Consider the following 18,275-nt stretch of genomic DNA (forward strand, 5'->3'; position numbering starts at 1 on the left):
TTCCTTCTTCCAACACTGTAAAGTTTTCAGTGGGGCATCTTTCCTGAATGATATTCTTAGCAGGATCATCAGGGTTCTGACTTCTTGTAACCCCTTCAGATGTAGGGCTACCCATAGCTCCTTCCCCTTAGCGATCTTATTCAAGAAAAAGATGAAGCACAACATCATGACCTTTTGTGTCTGTAGCACTTGCTGCCACCCAGAAATTAGACATTTTCCTCTTTTGTTTTCCTGTTGTTCTGGGGAAAAAAATAGCTGAAGACTGGAGAACATCTCTCTTTTGGAAGGGAGACTTTGCAGAATCTACCTTCGAGGGCATAGTCAGCATTTTTAGTTGGTGCAACCAGCATCTGCTGCAACCTTGGAGACGTTCCTTTTTTTTTTGCACTTTATTTCAACACTGGATTGACTATAAGAAATGGGGAAGGCAAAAGAGCATGCTGCTTCAGCTGTTGAGAAGATGGCACCCTTTAAAGGAAGAGACAGGGTTGAGTCCTGCTTCTGTGGACTGCTGTTGATTTTTTTCCAGCATCCTTCCTTTTTTCCATGGTAGAACCAGATCATTTTAAGAACCAGCAAGAAGATCAAGGAAATCAAGCTGAAGAGAAGCTGCTGCTTCTCAGAGACAAAAGTGAAGAAACTTTTGAAGTTGCGTCATTGATTATGTGCCATCAGGTCATTGTCAGCTCTTAGTGACCACATAGATAGATTTTCTCCATGACAATCTGTCTCCAATCTGGTCCTTCAGGTCTGAATGGTTCACTCATCTCCACTATAACTGAGTCCATCCACCTTGTGCTGGTTGTCCTCTTCTCTTTCCTTCCACCTTTCCCAGAATTAGAGCCTTCTCCAGGGAGCTGGATCTTCACATAAAGGGTCTAAAATAGAATAATTTGAGCCTGATCATTTGTGCCTTGAGTGAGAACTCTGGGTTGATGTGGTTGATGATCCATTTGCTTATTTTCTTGGCTGTCCATAATATTCTCAGGAATCTCTTCCCACACCAAAATTCACAAGTGTCAGTGCTTCATTGAGGTTGGAAGAATGACAAACTTTGGGAAAAGTTGAGTTTCTTGAGGGAATCTTGAATAGCTCAAGAGCAATGGAAGCCTTCTCCATGTTGGACTGCAACTTCCCCAGTGCTCTTCAGCATGGCTTTGGGGGTGTGTGCAGAAGGCAACATTGATTTGTTTGTTTATTTAGAACATTTATATGGCCGTCCAAATTACATACATAACTAATACGTACATAACATGGGATCCAGGATCATCAGAAGAGATCCTATTTCTCTCATTTTTAAACTAGATCCTTAAAATTCTGGAAGAGAACTGGGGTAGAAGGAAGGAAATGGAAAGAGATTTTGTCCCAAAAGACATTATGCCAGTGTTTCTCAATCTCAGCAACTTTAAGATGTGTGGACTTCAACTCCCAGAATTCCCCAACCAGCATGCTGGCTGGGGAATTCTGGGAGTTGAAGTCCACACATCTTAAAGTTGCTGAGTTTGAGAAACACTGCATTATGCTCTTGGTTCCCATTGGAAAACTTTGGAATTTTAATCAAAACAACTTTCAGCAGCTTGCTTTTCTTCATCTATGACCTTCCTAAGTTTCGCGTTCATTGGCAAAATGTGACAAGAATATCCACTCAGACCTTTTTTTGATTTTTAGGTTTTTCCTTCTTGAGTGGGAGATGCTTCATGGTTTGCCAAAAGGAAGGCAGCACTCTGACTAATTAAAAAAAAAATCTGAACGGCATTTGAATTTTATTGAGCAAATTTTTGTTTCCTCTACTTTGCTCGTAAAAGACTTGGTTGCTGGTGATTCTTTTTCCCTCTTACCATCTGCCCATCCTCAGCCTTAATCCAAATTAGTGTCTTTGAGTTCTCTAATTTTTCCCCATCCATCTCTTCATCAGGACCCACAACCCCTTTGTCTTTCCCACTTAAGAGCCCCCATGGACCTCCTCTGGGTTATCATAAACAATTAAATACAGAGCAGACTGCTTTTGCCTTAATTTTGGCTAGTCTTTCTTTATTAGAATGCTGCAAATGGGTTTCATTGTATTGTTAGAAAATCAAAGTGGGACTGGCTGCCTGGGGTGGTGGGCTGGGATATTAGCAAGCATCTAAGGTTGCTATAGGAGATACTGAAAAACCAGCTTGCATTCTCATGAAAGAAGCACTGTGTCTTCTACCAAAATATTCCCAGTTGAGTGAGGGCGTGCACCATAGGCTTTCAGGTTCAAATGCACCTCCTGCCCCCAGAACAAGGTTGCCTCCCCCTACTCTTAGGTAGTATACAAACCATCCAGGATTAACCAGGGAGTTTCACACCTTGCAGAAATCTACTTCCATTTTCTGATTTGATAAGACCTGGAGATATTGCCAGTTCTTTCTTTTACATATGAAGCTGCAGTTTTACCATGATGGCCTGTCGGTCTTTTTTTTTATTTTTTTAAATGCATTTTCAATTGTTTTATACCTTCTATCTGTATTTTATACTAGCTCCCCAATGTGCAAAACTTATCCCCCAAAGAAACTCTAGCAGTTTCAAATTCTTTTTTTAGCCCTTGGCGAAAACTGTTATCTAGAAATGAAGGGTGGCTATTCAGCCTTTTAAGGAAGTTAAAATTTCATAGTGGCACTGAAATGCCTTTCTTCTCTTGAAATTCCTGCAATAAATGATTCTTTTTCTAACCTGCCTGCCTGTAATGATGGAGATTTTATTGGTTGGTTATAAAACGACCATGACATTTTCATTACTCAGCGGGTGAAGAGATGCACATCTTGAACAAAGGAATATTTTTTTAAAAAAAAGTGCTCAGCAAGTGTTTTAATAAGCAGCAATAAATATTGTTGGCCTGGCTGCTAGTCAAGGCACCCTTTGTTAGTTTGGCAGAATGAATTTGTCATGCTGGTGGAATGTCCTTGATGTTGTCTAATGACTTTTCCTGTTCCTAAAGAAGAAAAAATCTGCAAAAAACATTTTGCCACAATCCATAACCATACTTAGCTTGCTCATTCCGCTTTCCCCAATAATCATTCTAAGTTATAATGCAACATGAAATTGCATATATATTAAGAAACAGGCAAGTATCATCTTTTCAAAAACACCACTCTGTTTCTAAATAACTATTTACAGTATTCTATCTACCTATCAGTAGTCCTCGCTTAACGACCAGAATGGGGACCAAAATTTTGGTTGCTAAGTGATGCACTCATTAAGCGAATCCAACCCGACTTTATGACCTTTTTTGGCAGCAGTCATTAAGCAAATCACCATGGTAATTAAGCAAATCACATGGTCGTTAAGCAAACCACGTGGTTATTAAGCAAATCACCCAGTCCTCCATTGATTTTGCTTGCCGGAAACCAGCTGGGAAAGTCAATGACCATGGGATGCTGAAACAGTTGTAAATGTGAACTGGTTTCCATGTGCCTGAATCATGACCATGTGAGCACAGGGACACTGAGACGGTCGTAAGTATGAGGACCAGTCATAAGTCGTTTTTGTTTTCAGTGCCGTCGTAAGTCTAAACCATTGCAAAATGAATGGTTGGACTACCTGTATATACAGTGTTTATGTCCTGCCTCAGGAACATAAACATACAATATCAAAGAAAACAACTTTAATAACTAAATCCAAATGAGGATCAAAACCAAAATAATAGTTATAAGGAATAACAAAGATAAAACTTAAAAGTTAAGATAAGCGCCCACAGTCAGGACAGGACAAATTGGTGCCAGTTTCCTAAAATAATTGCATGAAACTTTGTTAGTTTCTTTGAATCTTGAAAAGGTCCAGTTTGATCTTTCTGTGCAAACTTAAGAAACTTTTTAAAGCAATACCTTTGTCAAGTGGACGAATTCTGGCTCTTGTAAAACAGAAAGTTACAAATCTGAACATCTTTCTCTGCTTTGTCTTGTGAATAGCATCCCATTTGAAAGAGTTAATCGCATCTTTATATTTGGATCCACATCAGCCATCCAGTGACATAATTAGTACCATGGATTCTAAGCCGGGAACATTGCTCAGTACAAGGTTTATTGCCTGAGTTTGTCCTGTTCTGTCTTTCCATCTGAGCATTAGTATAATCCTGACTTCCGTATCCTTATTTGTTCCTTTCTTTTTCTATTGCTTTTTAATTAATAACAAAAACAAAACAAAACACAATGATAATACAGATGGAGACACATTCATTGCCATAAAGAGGGGAAAAAATAAAAAGTGCTTTACAAAAATGTAGAAAAAAGTGCAACAAGAAAAGAAAAAAACATCGTATATTATGTCATTATAGCAATAACCAGTTACAATTCTATATATATTTATCTAACAGAAATATTATTCAAGAATGTGTGTATTTCTAATACATTCGTGTAACAGTTTTGGGTTTCTGACCTACTGCAGTTTGCATAAATGAGTCCCATATTTCCTTATCCTTTCATTTCTAAATCTCTGGGCTGGGGATGATAGAAGTTGGAGTCCAACACATTTGGACAGCCTCAGGCTTTGTAAGGCCAAGTGTATATGACTCTTATGAGTCACATTGTTTTTTTTAGACGGATCTTTTTCCATCGAAGGAACATATTTGCCTGCTGAGGCTGGACAAAGCTTACCATATGGGGTGGTGAGAATTTTGATCAGAAGCCAAGAATTGGATCCAGGAACTAAAAACTAAAAACTGAGTTTTCCCCTCAGATTTATCTGCACTTTGCTTGGTGTTATAGCTGTATCTCTCTCTCTCTCTCACCTTAATGTAACAAGCTGTGTTCAAAAAAATAAACCATCAGTGCTTCTCAAACTGGCTGGGGAATTCTGGGAGCTGAAGTCCACATGCCTTAAAGTTGCCAAGTTTGAGAAGCACTGTTACACATTAACAGAATGGCCAAGTTCACACAACTATGTTCAGGGTTTGCAATAGCCACGGACTAGTCAAGTCTGTTTTTTCCTTGTCTTGATTATATTTTAAATCTAAGAAACTGGATTTTTTTTTCAGCTGCAGCTCACATGATTGTGAATGCGTAGAGTAAATAAAATAGCTTTTTCCCCAAAACTGTTAGAAATGAAATGTTGCCTATATTCAGAGTTGTGTTAATCCTGCAGTTATTGTTGAGTTTTAACCAAGAAGGTCATTTAGTGTTTAAAACATTTAGTATCCTGTATATTTGGATTTCAATTCAACCCTCACGTTTGGCTTCTAGTCCTCAACGTATGCGAATATGAGCTAGTCATGGGTTCCCCCTATTGAATTTTTGGGTTGATGCTATAGGATTTCAGTTCAGATGCCCTTGGGCTGCCTGATTTTAGAAGAAGCAAATTACCTCCAAAACATCTTAAGTAAACCAAAAGACCCAGTAGCCCAAGGAGAAAAAACAGGAGTCCTCTACAACATGCAGTGTAAGGACTGTGACAGCCGCTGTGTAGGACAGGCAGGCAGAAGACCAGCAGAGCGCATCCACAAACACCAACTGGCAGTCAGAAGACACGATGAAAACTCCCTAATCTCACCACACATGGACAGACTCAGCCACAGTTTCAGCTGGGAAATGGTGAGCATCCTGGACCAAGCTAAATCCAAAAACGCCAGGGAATTCCTGGAAGCCTGGCACTCAGACACAGCAGCCATCAACAGACACATAGAGGTAAACCACATTGACACGCCATTCAGAAGAGACAATAAAAAAAGCTAAGAAGGAAACAAAAAGACCAGAACGCGTCCCCTCCAGCATCTAACACCCAGACAAGCAGGGATTAGCACCAGACAAACAAGCAAGCAGAATACAATACCCCAATCAAGGAACCACCAAGGAGGAAACCTCACCCCGGCAACACTGGCAGGGCAAGCTGCTGGATATAAACAGGGAGCAAACCGCACACTCCCTCGCTCTGATGACATTCCCTAGTTGGGTCATGAGATGTCTGCAAGCCAACAGCCAAGCTCAGAGAGCATCAAGGACTCCAGAAGCAAATTACCATGCAGATTTTGTTTTCAATGTATAGCACATTATTTTTTCTGCAGAGGGTGCCAGTCTGGTCTAGGGGTGAAGTTGCTGGACTAGGAGTATTCAGCCATTCAAGCTTGTTGTGGGGGTGGGGGGCCTTTGAGCCAGTTTGGAGAAAAATGTGCACTCCTAAGCAAAAGATGGGATCTAAAAGTCTAACCAGTAAATAAATGGGTATTATTTCCATGCAGAATGTGAAGGCAGTGTCAGAAACCCCTGCTGTCCCCCCTGTTTCAGAAGATGAAGATGATGACAACGATGCTCTCCCTCCACCTGTGATTGCCCCTCGGCCCGAACACACCAAGTCTGTGAGTAGTTGGGCTCCTCCGGAGCAAGCCCTGGGGAAAATGGCTTTTAAAATGGGCTTATTATGTTTTATATTGTATTATGTTTTATTGTGTGGAGCTAGGAACCTGAATTGTGTAATCTTATCAGTGGGACCCAAATGGGTCACATTAACCATTTTGTACAAGTTGGCATACTTATCCAGGTTGGTTGGAAAGCCAGCTGCTGCATATTTGGGCTTAATTTTAAGCTTTGGGTAACCTTTTTTTGTTAAATGGGGTTAGTTTTAAGTTGTGGGAATCCAGCCCATTAGGTTAGATCAGTGTTTTTCAAACTTGGCCACTTTAAGATGTGTGGACTTCAGCTCCCAGAATTCCCCAGCCAGCAAGGCTGGCTGGGGAATTCTGGGCGTTGAAGTCCACACATCTTAAAGTGGCCAAGTTTGAAAAACACTGGACTAGATTATGAGATGGTGGGTTGTGTGAACCATAAAAAGGGGTTCATTTGGCACATTCTATAACTGGGATGTGAACACAGTCCGAGGCCAGACAAGATACCATAACACCTACTTGGATTCTGAGATTTCAGCAGACATTATTCATGTGCCAATCTGTCTCAGTAACCTTAAGGCCTAAAGGTTCCTTTAAGGATAAACAGGTAGCTGGAATTCTGCCCTCTTTATTTCATTTGGGATTCTTCTAAAATGTTGATATCTATACACCGGCAGAGCTTTAGCAAAAACCTTCCTTTCTTGCTGTTGATGACCAGCCCCAGCTGCTGAAGGTAGACTGCTACTGTTGCTTGAAGCTCCATTTGGTGCTGGTGAAGAACCACTGCTGATAGTTCCTTTTTTACCATCTGTTTGTTGTTTGCTAAGCAGGCTCTGCTTTTAAACAGCCGTTTGCCATCGCTTGTGGCAATGGATTCCAGCAAACTTTCTGCTGTCCTTCTTTCATTTTTATGCCTGTTTCTCCCTCTCTGTCCCCAAAATGTAGATCTACACCCGCTCTGTGATTGAACCTCTTCCGCCAGCCCCCACCAGAGATGTGACCACTTCTCCCATCCCCTCCCCTTCTGAAAACAGCACCACGCCCCCAGATACGCTGGCAAGAAATGCCGAAAAGCAGAAGAAGAAGCCTAAAATGACTGATGAAGAGATCCTGGAAAAGTTAAGTAAGTGCACTGGCAGGTGGGAATGACCCTGGGAGACGGGGCGAAGAGATGCTGCCAAGGGAATGATCAGATAAGAGAGGACATATCCCACAGCTGAGTAATGGGTGGGGCAAGAGGCTCAGAAAGCTCAACCCTAGTTTCTCGGGCTGTAAAGGAGACGGTGGGAGATTTGTATTGTCAGACTTGCAAGATAAGAATTAGCTTATCTGGTTGTGTTTCCTGTCTCGCCTACCTGGTAAGGCTGACAGTAAGTTCTTTGAAGTGGAACTTTGAGAGTAGGGGCTTGCGGGGGGAGAGGGAAAATATTGCACTGGCGTTGCGATCTTTTCATTGTGATGGAAGACAAAAATACTTCTTGTCTAAGCTTGTGCTCCTGTTTTGTGTTAAGTCATCGCCTGGTGCTAAGGTGCAAACTTTAGCACTGTCAGTGTTGAAAGCCTTTCGGAACCTTCCCCCAGCGATGTCAGTGGTGTGACATGTGATGCTTTACTTCTCTAAATAGTTGGAATGTGTTAGGTGGGACTGTCAAGGCTAGAAGCTACTTGGAGACTCACGACGGTAGTGTTGGCAAAGTGGGGTTCTGGATGTGATGGAACATGGCAGATGGACCGAGCCTTGCGGGAGCAAGCAAAAGAGTCAACTGCTCTGGCATCCTCTTTTCCCCCACCACATACATCTGGGAAGCCCACTTTTAGGAGACAAGGACCACAATTAATATGTCCGGAGCACTTTTAACCAGCCGAACAGTTTCTGGCAGAAGAAGATTGCATGCACTGTAGGCAGAAAGGGAACAGGAGTACAGGTGGTCCTTACTTAACAACCATTCCTTTAGTGATGGTTTGGACTTACGACGTTGCTGAAAAAACTGACTTACAACCGATACTCACACTTACGACTGTCACAGCGTCCCCATGGTCACGTTATCACAATTTGGATGCTTGGCAACCAGTTCACGTTTATGACCGTCACAGCATCCCGTGGTCACGTGATCGCCATTTTCATCTTTCCCGGACGGTTTCTGGCAAGCAAAATCAGTGGGGAACTGTGTGATTTGCTCAATGACCACGTGGTTCACTTAACGACCACCACAAAAAAGGTCATAAAATCATGTCAGATTCACTTAATGACCACTTTGCTTAGCAACTGAAATTTCAGTCTCAACTGTGGTAGTTAAATGAGGACTACCTGTAGGATAATAATAATAACACCACCACCAAAAGTGTTTTTCGGCAATTTGGGATTCACAGGATGTGGAATAATGGTAAAGGCATAGGATAGGAAGACAAATTTGGCTTGAATATGAAGAAAACCTCCAAAGGGTAAGAGCATTTAGATAGAGGTACCAATGAAGTATCGGGCTTCTCTTCACTGAATGTATTTAAGACTGGTCAGCTGTCTTTTGTGGATACCTTAATTTAGATTCCTGCACTGAGCAGGATCTTGGACTTGATGGCTCTCTCCATATTTAGGATCTCTTCAAGTCTGGACTACAGATTTGGGAGGGAATAGTTAAATTTTTCCAGCTTCTAGGCAACCAGTGGCTAAAGGCATCCGGATTGTAATTAAAAATGATACTCAGATATACTTCATGACTGACCAAAGATGCAGTCCATACTGTCTGATATATTCACTTAGCATGGATTGAGGCCAAGTCTTGTCAGACTGATTTTTTAACTTATTTTTTGATCAGGTAATTTTCTAGTAGATTGTGGGAATGCCATGGATGTAATATATCTTAATGTCAGCATTTGCCAAAGTACCACACGATACTCTGATGAATAAGCATGTTAAGTATAAACTCAGTGGCATGTCCAATTCACAGCTGACTTGGAAATTCTATTTGGGGAGTACTCATTAACAGCTCCCCATTTAAATTTCCTTTACCTCCTCATCCCAGATGTTAAAGGAAAGGTTGAAGAGTACTGGGGCTAAGATTGAATGATGCCTCACTCCATTTTAATGTACTCTTCAAAATTTCCATTAATGTCTGGGATGAGGAGGTGAAGGGAATTCTTAGGAAAATTTTAGATCAGTGTTTCTCAACCTTGGCAACTTTAAAATGCATGGACTTCAACTCCCAGAATTCCTCAGCCAGCATGTTTTAGATGAAACAAAACTGGATGAGATACTAATATTCTTCTCATCTGTTGAGTGGCAAAGCTTTGAACAGAGATCATCTTTTGTTCTTTTACCTAAGACATCTGCCTGGACATTTCCCATCCATAGGTAAAGGTAAAGGTTTCCCTTGACATTAAGTCCAGTGGTGTCCGACTCTAGGGGGCGGCGCTCATCTCCATTTCAAAGCCGAAGAGCCGGCGTTTGTCCGTAGACACTTCCGTGGTCATGTGGCCGGCATGACTACACGGAACGCCGTTACCTGCCCGCCGAAGCGGTACCTATTAATCTAGTCACATTTGCATGTTTTTGAACTGCTAGGTTGGCAGGAGCTGGGACTAGCAACGGGAGCTCACCCCGTCATGTGGATTCGAACCACCGACCTTCCGATCGGCAAGCTCAGCAGCTCAGCGGTTTAACCTGCAGCGCCACCGCGTCCCATCCATACTCATGCAATATTATTATGCTGTGTTTAAACTGAAGGAAACTGATAGATGCATAATTTATTACTCACCCAGTGAGTTCCCATGTTGATCAAGTCTTTGTCCCATTGTGTAAACTTTGGATTTTTTCCTTCAAAATTTTTCTCACAGTTAAGTGGTTTCTCTCAAAACTTTAGAAAACTACAGGTAGTCCTCGACTTATGACCACAATTGGGACTGGAATGTCTGTCACTAAGCAATGCAGTTGTTAAGTGAGTCGCACCCGATTTTACGAGCTTTTTTGCCACAGCCGTTAAGCGAATCCAGCTTTGCCCATTAATGTTGCTTGTCAGAAACCCCCTGGGAAGGTTGCAAATGGTGATCACATGACCCCAGGACACTGCAACCATCGTAAATACATGCTGATGGTCAAGTGCCCAAATACATCACGCGACCACAGGGATGCTTCAACGGCCGTAAGTGCGAGGACTGGTCACACGTCACCTTTCCCAGCACCGTCGTAACTTTGAATGGCCATTAAGTGAATGGTTGTAAGTTGAGGACTACTTGTAACTGCATTTTCAAGGAACTAATGTCTACAAGCATCTAAAAAGCTTAAACTGCAAAGTTAAAATCTGAATTCAGTGTTTTGCTTGTTTTGAAAGGAGGCATCGTAAGCATTGGTGATCCGAAGAAGAAATATACAAGCTTTGAGAAGATTGGACAAGGGTAAGTGTTGAGTTGTGAATGTCTGCCTCTTCCTTGCTTAAAGACTGAGATAGCATTGTCAGAAGTGCTCTTCCTTGTTCGGTAGATTAGCTGTTGTAATTCCTTTGGTTACTCATAACTCAAATCCACTTTTCATTGCTCCAAAACTGATGACTGAATACCAGATTACGGTTGTGCCTTATTTTGTGACTTCTGTGGGAAATTGTGCACCCGGAAATTACTGCCACGCGTGGTCATTGAAATGACTCTGCATCCGTCTTGTCCTTCTAACCGCCTGTGAAGTGCGCAAAAGACCATGTGCACAACGTGGCGGGCAGAGGTTGGTTTATTTTGGTAAATGACTCGGATTAGAGAGAAGAACCCCGTGCCTCCCATGCTTTATTGAAAAACAAAGAGTTCTGACTCCAAGGAATTAAACTCTAGTTGAATTACATTATTTTGTTAATAGCGTATTCGCCCAATAGGAAGGCTCAAAGTGCAGGTGGCTTGGAAGATCAGCTGTTGCTTGGGAGGCGGTTTGCCTGGTGGATTTAACCCTTTTGTAACCCCAGAGAGGGTCTTCCCCTTGTTCCTTGCCTTTGCTGTCCAGTTAGCCCTTCCCTTTGCCTCACTCCAATTAACTCGGTTTCCCTTTTCTGTTTCTTTTCCTTCCTCACCCCGTTTTCCATTCCTTTACTCCATTTCATTCTTTTTATTTCTTTGCTGTTTCTATCGGAAGGAGGAGTGTGTAAGCATTATAGAGCTGTCTATTTCCATGCAAGAGAGTGGGTTCTATCCTAGGGAGGGAGAAGGATTGGTACATGCAAACGGGGCTCAATTACAGGTAGTCCTCGACTTACGACCAAATTGGGACTGGAACTTCCATCACTAAGCAAGGTAGTTGTTAATCATGACTGATTTTATGACCTTTTTTGCTGCAGTCGTTAAGCGAATCACCGTGGTCGTTAAGTGAACCATATGGTTGTTAAGCAAGTCCGGCTTCCCCCATTGACTTTGCTTGTCAGAAGCTGGCTGGGAAGGTCGCAAATGGCAATCACGTGACCCCAGGACTCTCCAACCATGATAAATACATCCTGGTTGCCAAGTGCCCAAATTTTGATCATGTGATTGCAGGGATGCTGTGATGGTCCTAAGTGTGAGGGTGTCATGATCACCGTTGCGATGCTTGTGACATTGCAATGGCTCGCATGACAATGCAGGGAAAGGGGTACCGGGCGGATTAAGGGAAAAGGCAACTAGCTAACAAAAGAGAGCAACGGGTGCTGGCCACAAAGTATCAACTTGAGGCACGGAAGAGAGAGATACAATGTTGCAAAGAAGGTAATTGACAAGACCAGACCACGAGGCGCGCCCGAGCTGTCAGAGATTACGAACCTGATCGCCCGGCAATGAACCATCACCGGCCAGGGGAGCAATCAAGGAAATGCCCAGAGCACAGGAGGGGCTCCACGACCCCTCACCTACCGGCAACGGAACCGACGGGGCTCGGGGAGCACCCGGAGTAAGAAGGGGTGGAGCGCTGACCGCGCGAGCTATTTAAATCCCGTTCCGGTGCGCTCCCCTCACTCTCAGCTTTTCTAAAAGGCATGCACTCTGTTCTATCAATAAAGCCAGAACCTAAGCCCACGCTAGCGCCTGTGTCTTTACTGGTTAGCAGGCAGAGCCTGACAGAGGGCCAGTCATAAGTTACTTTTTTCCGCACCATCAGAGCTTCGAACAGTCGCTAAACGAATGGTTGTAAGTTGAGGACTACCTGTAGTTTTGTAAATAGGAATTCTTACTTTAGAGGTAGTTTATGTATTAGTTATTCTGTTTTTAAAAATCTGAGTCCTGCTCTTTTTTCCTTTTTTTTAAAAATACGACTTTTTGCAGGAGATACAGAAAAGTAAATACTTTCTAAGTGCGTATTGAGACGTGCATCCATTCACTGGGGAGGGGGATGCTTTCAAAATAAGGTCCAGCTGGAGTTGGTTACTCTTGGATGATAAGATGGGGGAATCTCAGCCCCGCCTATCATTTTAGTAATTTTTCGTTAATAATCAAATTTGGGTTTTTCAATTTTTCCCCATTTATTCTTGGAGATGGGGGGCGGGGGTGACTTAAAAATGGTTGTCTTCCTTTCAGATACATAAAATGGATTTCCACAGATAAATCTTACTCATTTGATAACTTTGAGAGTAAGCCACATTCTCCACAATCTGACATGCATAGCCCAGTCACGCTTCGAAATGTAATGCCCCAATTAGGATGATTTTATGAGCAAGTCAGGGAAGAAATAATGCATTTCATGCACATAGAGTATCAAAAGAACAGGTAGCAGGTACTTTAACAAAATTTTTCTTTTTCCAAATTTTTCTTTTTTCTTTTTTCCCTTGGAGTGGTGAGAAGAACCAGAAACAAAAAAATTTTCCTCGCTTCCCCAAATGTGGACATTTTTAACCATGACGCACTCCCCATGCTTTTCCTGTAGAAATTTGCCGTCCTCTGGACTGGAGTGAAGCCGTGGGAGTTTTCTTCAAAAAGTTTTTTATTTGTTCCTTGTTGCAGTTTCTGTGGGATTTGGGAGCTGGTCTTTGGTATTTGCACATAATTGTGCTCATATCAGTTTCAGGGGCTTTCAGCTTGCCGAGGACCAATTTGCATGGGTGAGCAGACAGTTAGATCACTGAGACAAAAGCATCCTGCAGGTGGGAATCTGTTTTTGTCACCTTGCCAGTTTTATTGTCCGTTGTTGTCACACAGCCACACCAGGTTCTCATAAATGCTGCCGATACCTGCAAATAAACTTACAGGGGTTGGTGAGGAAGGAAATTAATGTGAGAAGAGCTGAAATGGAAGAAATTAGGGTTCACCTTTGTCTCAACTGCAGTGAACTCATTTGGATTCTACAGACCGTTGAACAGATTGCCCCCCGTTTAAAAAAACAAGGACGAGAAAGGAGTTAATGGAATAAAGATAAGGGATAAGCTTAGGAAGTCAAAACAATATCTGGAAGAACAAGTTTCCGTATTCTTGCCCCCCACAAACAGCGATGCCCAGGTAGTCGTCAGCAGATGACTCAAGGCAGACTTTAGATTTTAATTAATTCATTATTGTACTTTTACATTCAATTCAATGTCATATTTGTTTTGGGCCAGCTGGTTTGTTGGCCTTGAACCTCTTTCCTTTTTGGGGTGCATACTTTGTAGCATGCCAGTGAAAAATGGAAGCAGGTGAAAAAGTTTCAAAGCCCTGTTTTGGGGCCGTAACGGAATAGGATGCTTATGATAACCTTTGCAAATAAGTTCCTCTATACATTTGCGAATAAGATGAGAATTTTAGGTACCAAAATACACCCCCAAAATTGGGATCGGCTTATCCGTGAGTGTATACGGTTATACTTTTTAAAGGTACCTGTATATCCCGTATATACTTTAGTATAAGCCCATCTGTGGATAAGTTGACTCCTGAATGTTTATCCATTTTTCATGCTATTTTAGTTAATCTGTGGATTACCCACAGATAAGCCAATTGTGAAAATCCAAACATATGAAAAATTTGAGGGTCGGCTTATCTGCAGGTGGCACATTTTTCGCAGTATTTTGGTTAAAAATTCGAGGGTTGGCTTATCCACGGATGGGCTTCTTCATGATTATATATGGTACTTGAGGCTCTTTTGAACAGATTGTCCTCCCCCTCTTGTGTTCCAGGGCTTCGGGTACTGTTTACACAGCGATGGACGTAGCAACAGCACAAGAGGTAAAACTTATGGCAGGAGAGAGATGAGATGCAGGCAGGGGGTTGACTCAGAAAATCTTTTTCAATCGCAAAGAGGTTCTTTGGGGACTCTCTGGAATCCCCCGTAGTGAGCATCTTTTAAGATTTGACATAAACGTGTTGCATTGTTTCTCCCATTCAAAACAAGGCACTGATCCAAATAATTTGGCTGAGTCATCTTTCCTTCCTTCCTTCCCTCCTTCCTTCCTTCCTTGTTTCCATCTCGCCTTTCCTCCCTCCCTCCCTCCCTCCCTCCCTCCCTCCCTCCTTGTTTCCATCACTACTTCCCTCCCTCCTTCCTTCCTTCCTTCCTTGTTTCCTTGTTTCCATCCCTCTTTCCCTCCCTCACTCCTTCCTTCCTTCCTTGTTTCCATCTCGCCTTTCCTCCCTCCCTCCCTCCTTGTTTCCATCACTCCTTCCCTCCCTCCTTCCTTCCTTCCTTCCTTCCTTCCTTGTTTCCATCCCTCTTTCCCTCCCTCCCTCCTTCCTTCCTTCCTTGTTTCCATCCCTCTTTCCCTCCCTCCCTCCTTCCTTGTTTCCTTGTTTCCATCTCGGCTTTCCTCCCTCCCTCCCTCCCTCCCTCCCTGTTTCCATCCCTCCCTCCCTCCCTCCTTCCTTGTTTCCTTGTTTCCATCCCTCCCTCCCTCCTTGTTTCCATCCCTCCCTCCCTCCCTCCTTCCTTGTTTCCATCTCACCTTTCCTCCCTCCCTCCCTTCCTTCCTCTCTCACTTTGCATATATCAATCCTGTTCTGGAAATATCTTAAATCCCAAAGTATAAAAGAACATGGGAAAATAATCTTGGGTGAGTGGGCAATCCTTTGTTGCTCGGGGCTGTGTTTATCACGGGAGGGGGCATAGTTGATAACACACAATGCGGGGGGGGGCAACAATGCAAAGTAGCTGGAGCCTCACTTCCATTTTTTGAAGTGAGGGTTGCGGAGTTTCCTGGGTTTGGTTGAAACTGATAAGCATATTTTAGGATATGTGCTGCAGTGTTTGAGCATTTCCTGCCTCAGAATGGCCCTTGCTTTTTAGCATGCACACCACCAAATTTGGTGTGCAATTGGAGTGGCTATAGGAGTGACAAAAATGGGAGTTTGGAGATTGCATAGAACCTGCCTAGCCCTGGGGAAGGCAGATGTGTTCAAGATAACTCCTGAGGTCTAGTGACTTGATCTTTTTGACTTTTTGATTTCTCATTTTTAATATTCTGTAAGGCAAGGAGAGATACGAATTCAAGATAACAGCACAGAACAATATACTGCATGTCAACGTTCAGTCATAGGTTATGTATAACACTCCATTTAGAAGAGTTGTTGTTATTATTATTAACTAACTTAAGTAATCTTTCCAGATCCAATAAAAAGTGTGAATCAATCCCTTTGGGAAGTCGGTATCAGTCACTTCTTCCATCAGTGCAGTTGACCCTACTTTGCACACCAGTTATTCAATTCAAAATTCAATTATTCAATTAAAAAAGATACTGACTTCCCAGAGGGATCAATTCACATTTTTTATTGGATCTGGAAATGTCACACAAGGTATGTTAATAATAATAACAACTCTTTTATTGATGAATGGAGTGTTATATATAACCTATGATTATCTAGAAATTTCCCGTTTTGAGCAATTCTCAATTTGCAGCCAGGAGCAAGCATACAAAAAGCTCCTTTCATCCTTTTGCAATTGGATCCCTGCCTAGAATTTAACCCCATGAATCCATTTCATGAACTGTGGGATATTTTAATGCTCGCTTGATGCTAACTTACTTCTAGTATCTTCTGCCACCATTAAATCACGACTCTCGCAATCAGATTTATGGATTGACCCTTTCCTTTCTCCTCCTTCAAAATTCAGGTTGCAATCAAACAGATGAATTTGCAGCAGCAGCCGAAGAAAGAGCTAATCATCAATGAAATTCTCGTCATGAGGGAAAACAAGAATCCCAACATTGTCAACTATCTAGACAGGTACTTGCCATTAGATTCAGCAGGCAGCCTTGTTTTATGCAGCCGCTTTTACAGAAAGAGATGTTGTTTTTTCGCTACCCCAAAGTTCACTGGGAGTGTGGGGTGAGAGGGCTGAAATGCTTGCCCCTTGTTCTCCCTTAAAAATCAGTAAATAAAACAGGTGATCTAAGCTGACGTGGTGGTGGGAGAGGAGAATTTCAGGAGATCCCCAGAAATGGAGCTGGTCCCGGTCTATGACGTTTCCACACTGCTGGTGTTGATCTGAATTGAGTAGAATGGTTTATAATTTAATAGAATGGATTATTTCAAATGCACAGAGGCCTTGTTATAATTGGGAGGGGTGGCAAGATTGATTGATTGATACCCAACTCCAAAATGACAAAGGTCTTCACCCATAAGTCTACCAACCCTCTACCTCAAGGTCTGGGGAAGCAGCCAAGCTTTTTAAAGACTTCCAGATCATCATCAGGGTGGGTGCCACACAAATTTCTGGGTTTTAAAACCTCTTTGGCATGCACTGTATTTCCAAGGCTTCTTTGGGGAAAAGTATTTCCAAAAAGCTGCCACAGATTGGGCTGAACTACCTGGCATCTGCTCAGTCTGTGCTTTTAGGAAGATGTTAACCTTTTGGCTAAGACTTCTCACTCAGATCAGTGTTTCTCAACCTTGGCCGCTTGAAGATGGGTGGACTTCAACTCCCAGAATTCCCCAGCCAGCCATGCTGGCTGGGGAATTCTGGGAGTTGAAGTCCACCCATCTTCAAGCGGCCAAGGTTGAGAAACACTGATCTTGATGGAGGAAGCTGTTTTAGATCTGCTTACTCAAAGCTCAGATGCGAGAACTGAACAAACCAGAGGCCGGTCCCAGAACACAACAGATAGTCATGCAGTTTTGCATGTGGGCAAGGTCTTATGGAGAAATTCCCTTCTAAAACCCATGAACCCAAATCTCTAGTTATATAAATGTGTTTACTAGGAAAAGAGGAATATAAACAAAATGGGCAACGATCAGGCACACAGAATTCTGAGTAAAGGCATAAAAACCGCCAGCTAAAGAAGTTACTTGCTTTTGACTTGCCTAGACACTTGAACTTCAGTGCTCATTCAGCGTTCATCACAGATTGATGATTGGAAGAACATCATCTGGGTCTTCTGCTAGGATGTTATTAGGCAGGTCCTACTTGACGACCCTCTGCTGCTACATCTTCTCCATCTCCTTCTCTTCCTTCTCCTACCAAGAACTATCTTTACTGCATTCCCTTGATCCAAAACTTCCTTTAATTCCATGCACCTCCTTTTGTACAGCTTTGGCACTCCAATAATCCCTTGCTAGCGCTGTGTCCTTTGTCCATACTGAATCCATCACCCCTTGCCATTTGCCACAGAATTCCTCGGTGTCTTCTACCATTGTGCCTGTGGCAGGGACCTACTTTTGTATAACACTGATGTTCACTAGATATTCACTAATTCTACGATGCTAATCATTAACAGGGTTAAAGCCAAGCAGATACTTGCCTATGTCCTTTTTGAATATTGTTTCCACTCTGTTCCTTCCCATGGTCTTATGCTTTGAATGGGCTATTTCATAACCATCTGATTTAGTGGCCTACTCTGGTCCACCTAAGTTCATGTTCATATTCCTAACACATCTTATTTAGTACACTTCATTTCCACTTTGACAATTTCAGATTTTTCTTGGTTCCTGCTTCTTAATCAAAGCTTGACCACATTGAATTTGAACGGGTTTTCCATGAGATTGATTAGAAGGTAGGTTTTCCATTCAGGCTTTTAAAATCAGATATAATATTTTTCCAGCCAAGCAA

At 42.5% G+C, this 18,275-nt stretch overlaps 1 protein-coding gene across 1 annotated transcript in view; it reads left to right on the forward strand.

The window, feature by feature from the left end:
* PAK1 (p21 (RAC1) activated kinase 1) overlaps positions 1-18,275 on the forward strand; it is an 80,337-nt gene that overhangs the window by 49,370 nt on the left and 12,692 nt on the right. The window contains exons 6-10 of the mRNA XM_063305951.1: positions 6,194-6,310; positions 7,283-7,460; positions 10,663-10,726; positions 14,416-14,464; positions 16,341-16,453. Coding sequence (XP_063162021.1) covers positions 6,194-6,310; positions 7,283-7,460; positions 10,663-10,726; positions 14,416-14,464; positions 16,341-16,453 — 521 coding nt within the window. The remainder of the gene's footprint in view (positions 1-6,193; positions 6,311-7,282; positions 7,461-10,662; positions 10,727-14,415; positions 14,465-16,340; positions 16,454-18,275) is intronic.

The sequence above is a fragment of the Candoia aspera genome, chromosome 5, assembly GCF_035149785.1.
Source record: "Candoia aspera isolate rCanAsp1 chromosome 5, rCanAsp1.hap2, whole genome shotgun sequence".
Classification (NCBI taxonomy): Eukaryota; Metazoa; Chordata; class Lepidosauria; order Squamata; family Boidae; genus Candoia; species Candoia aspera.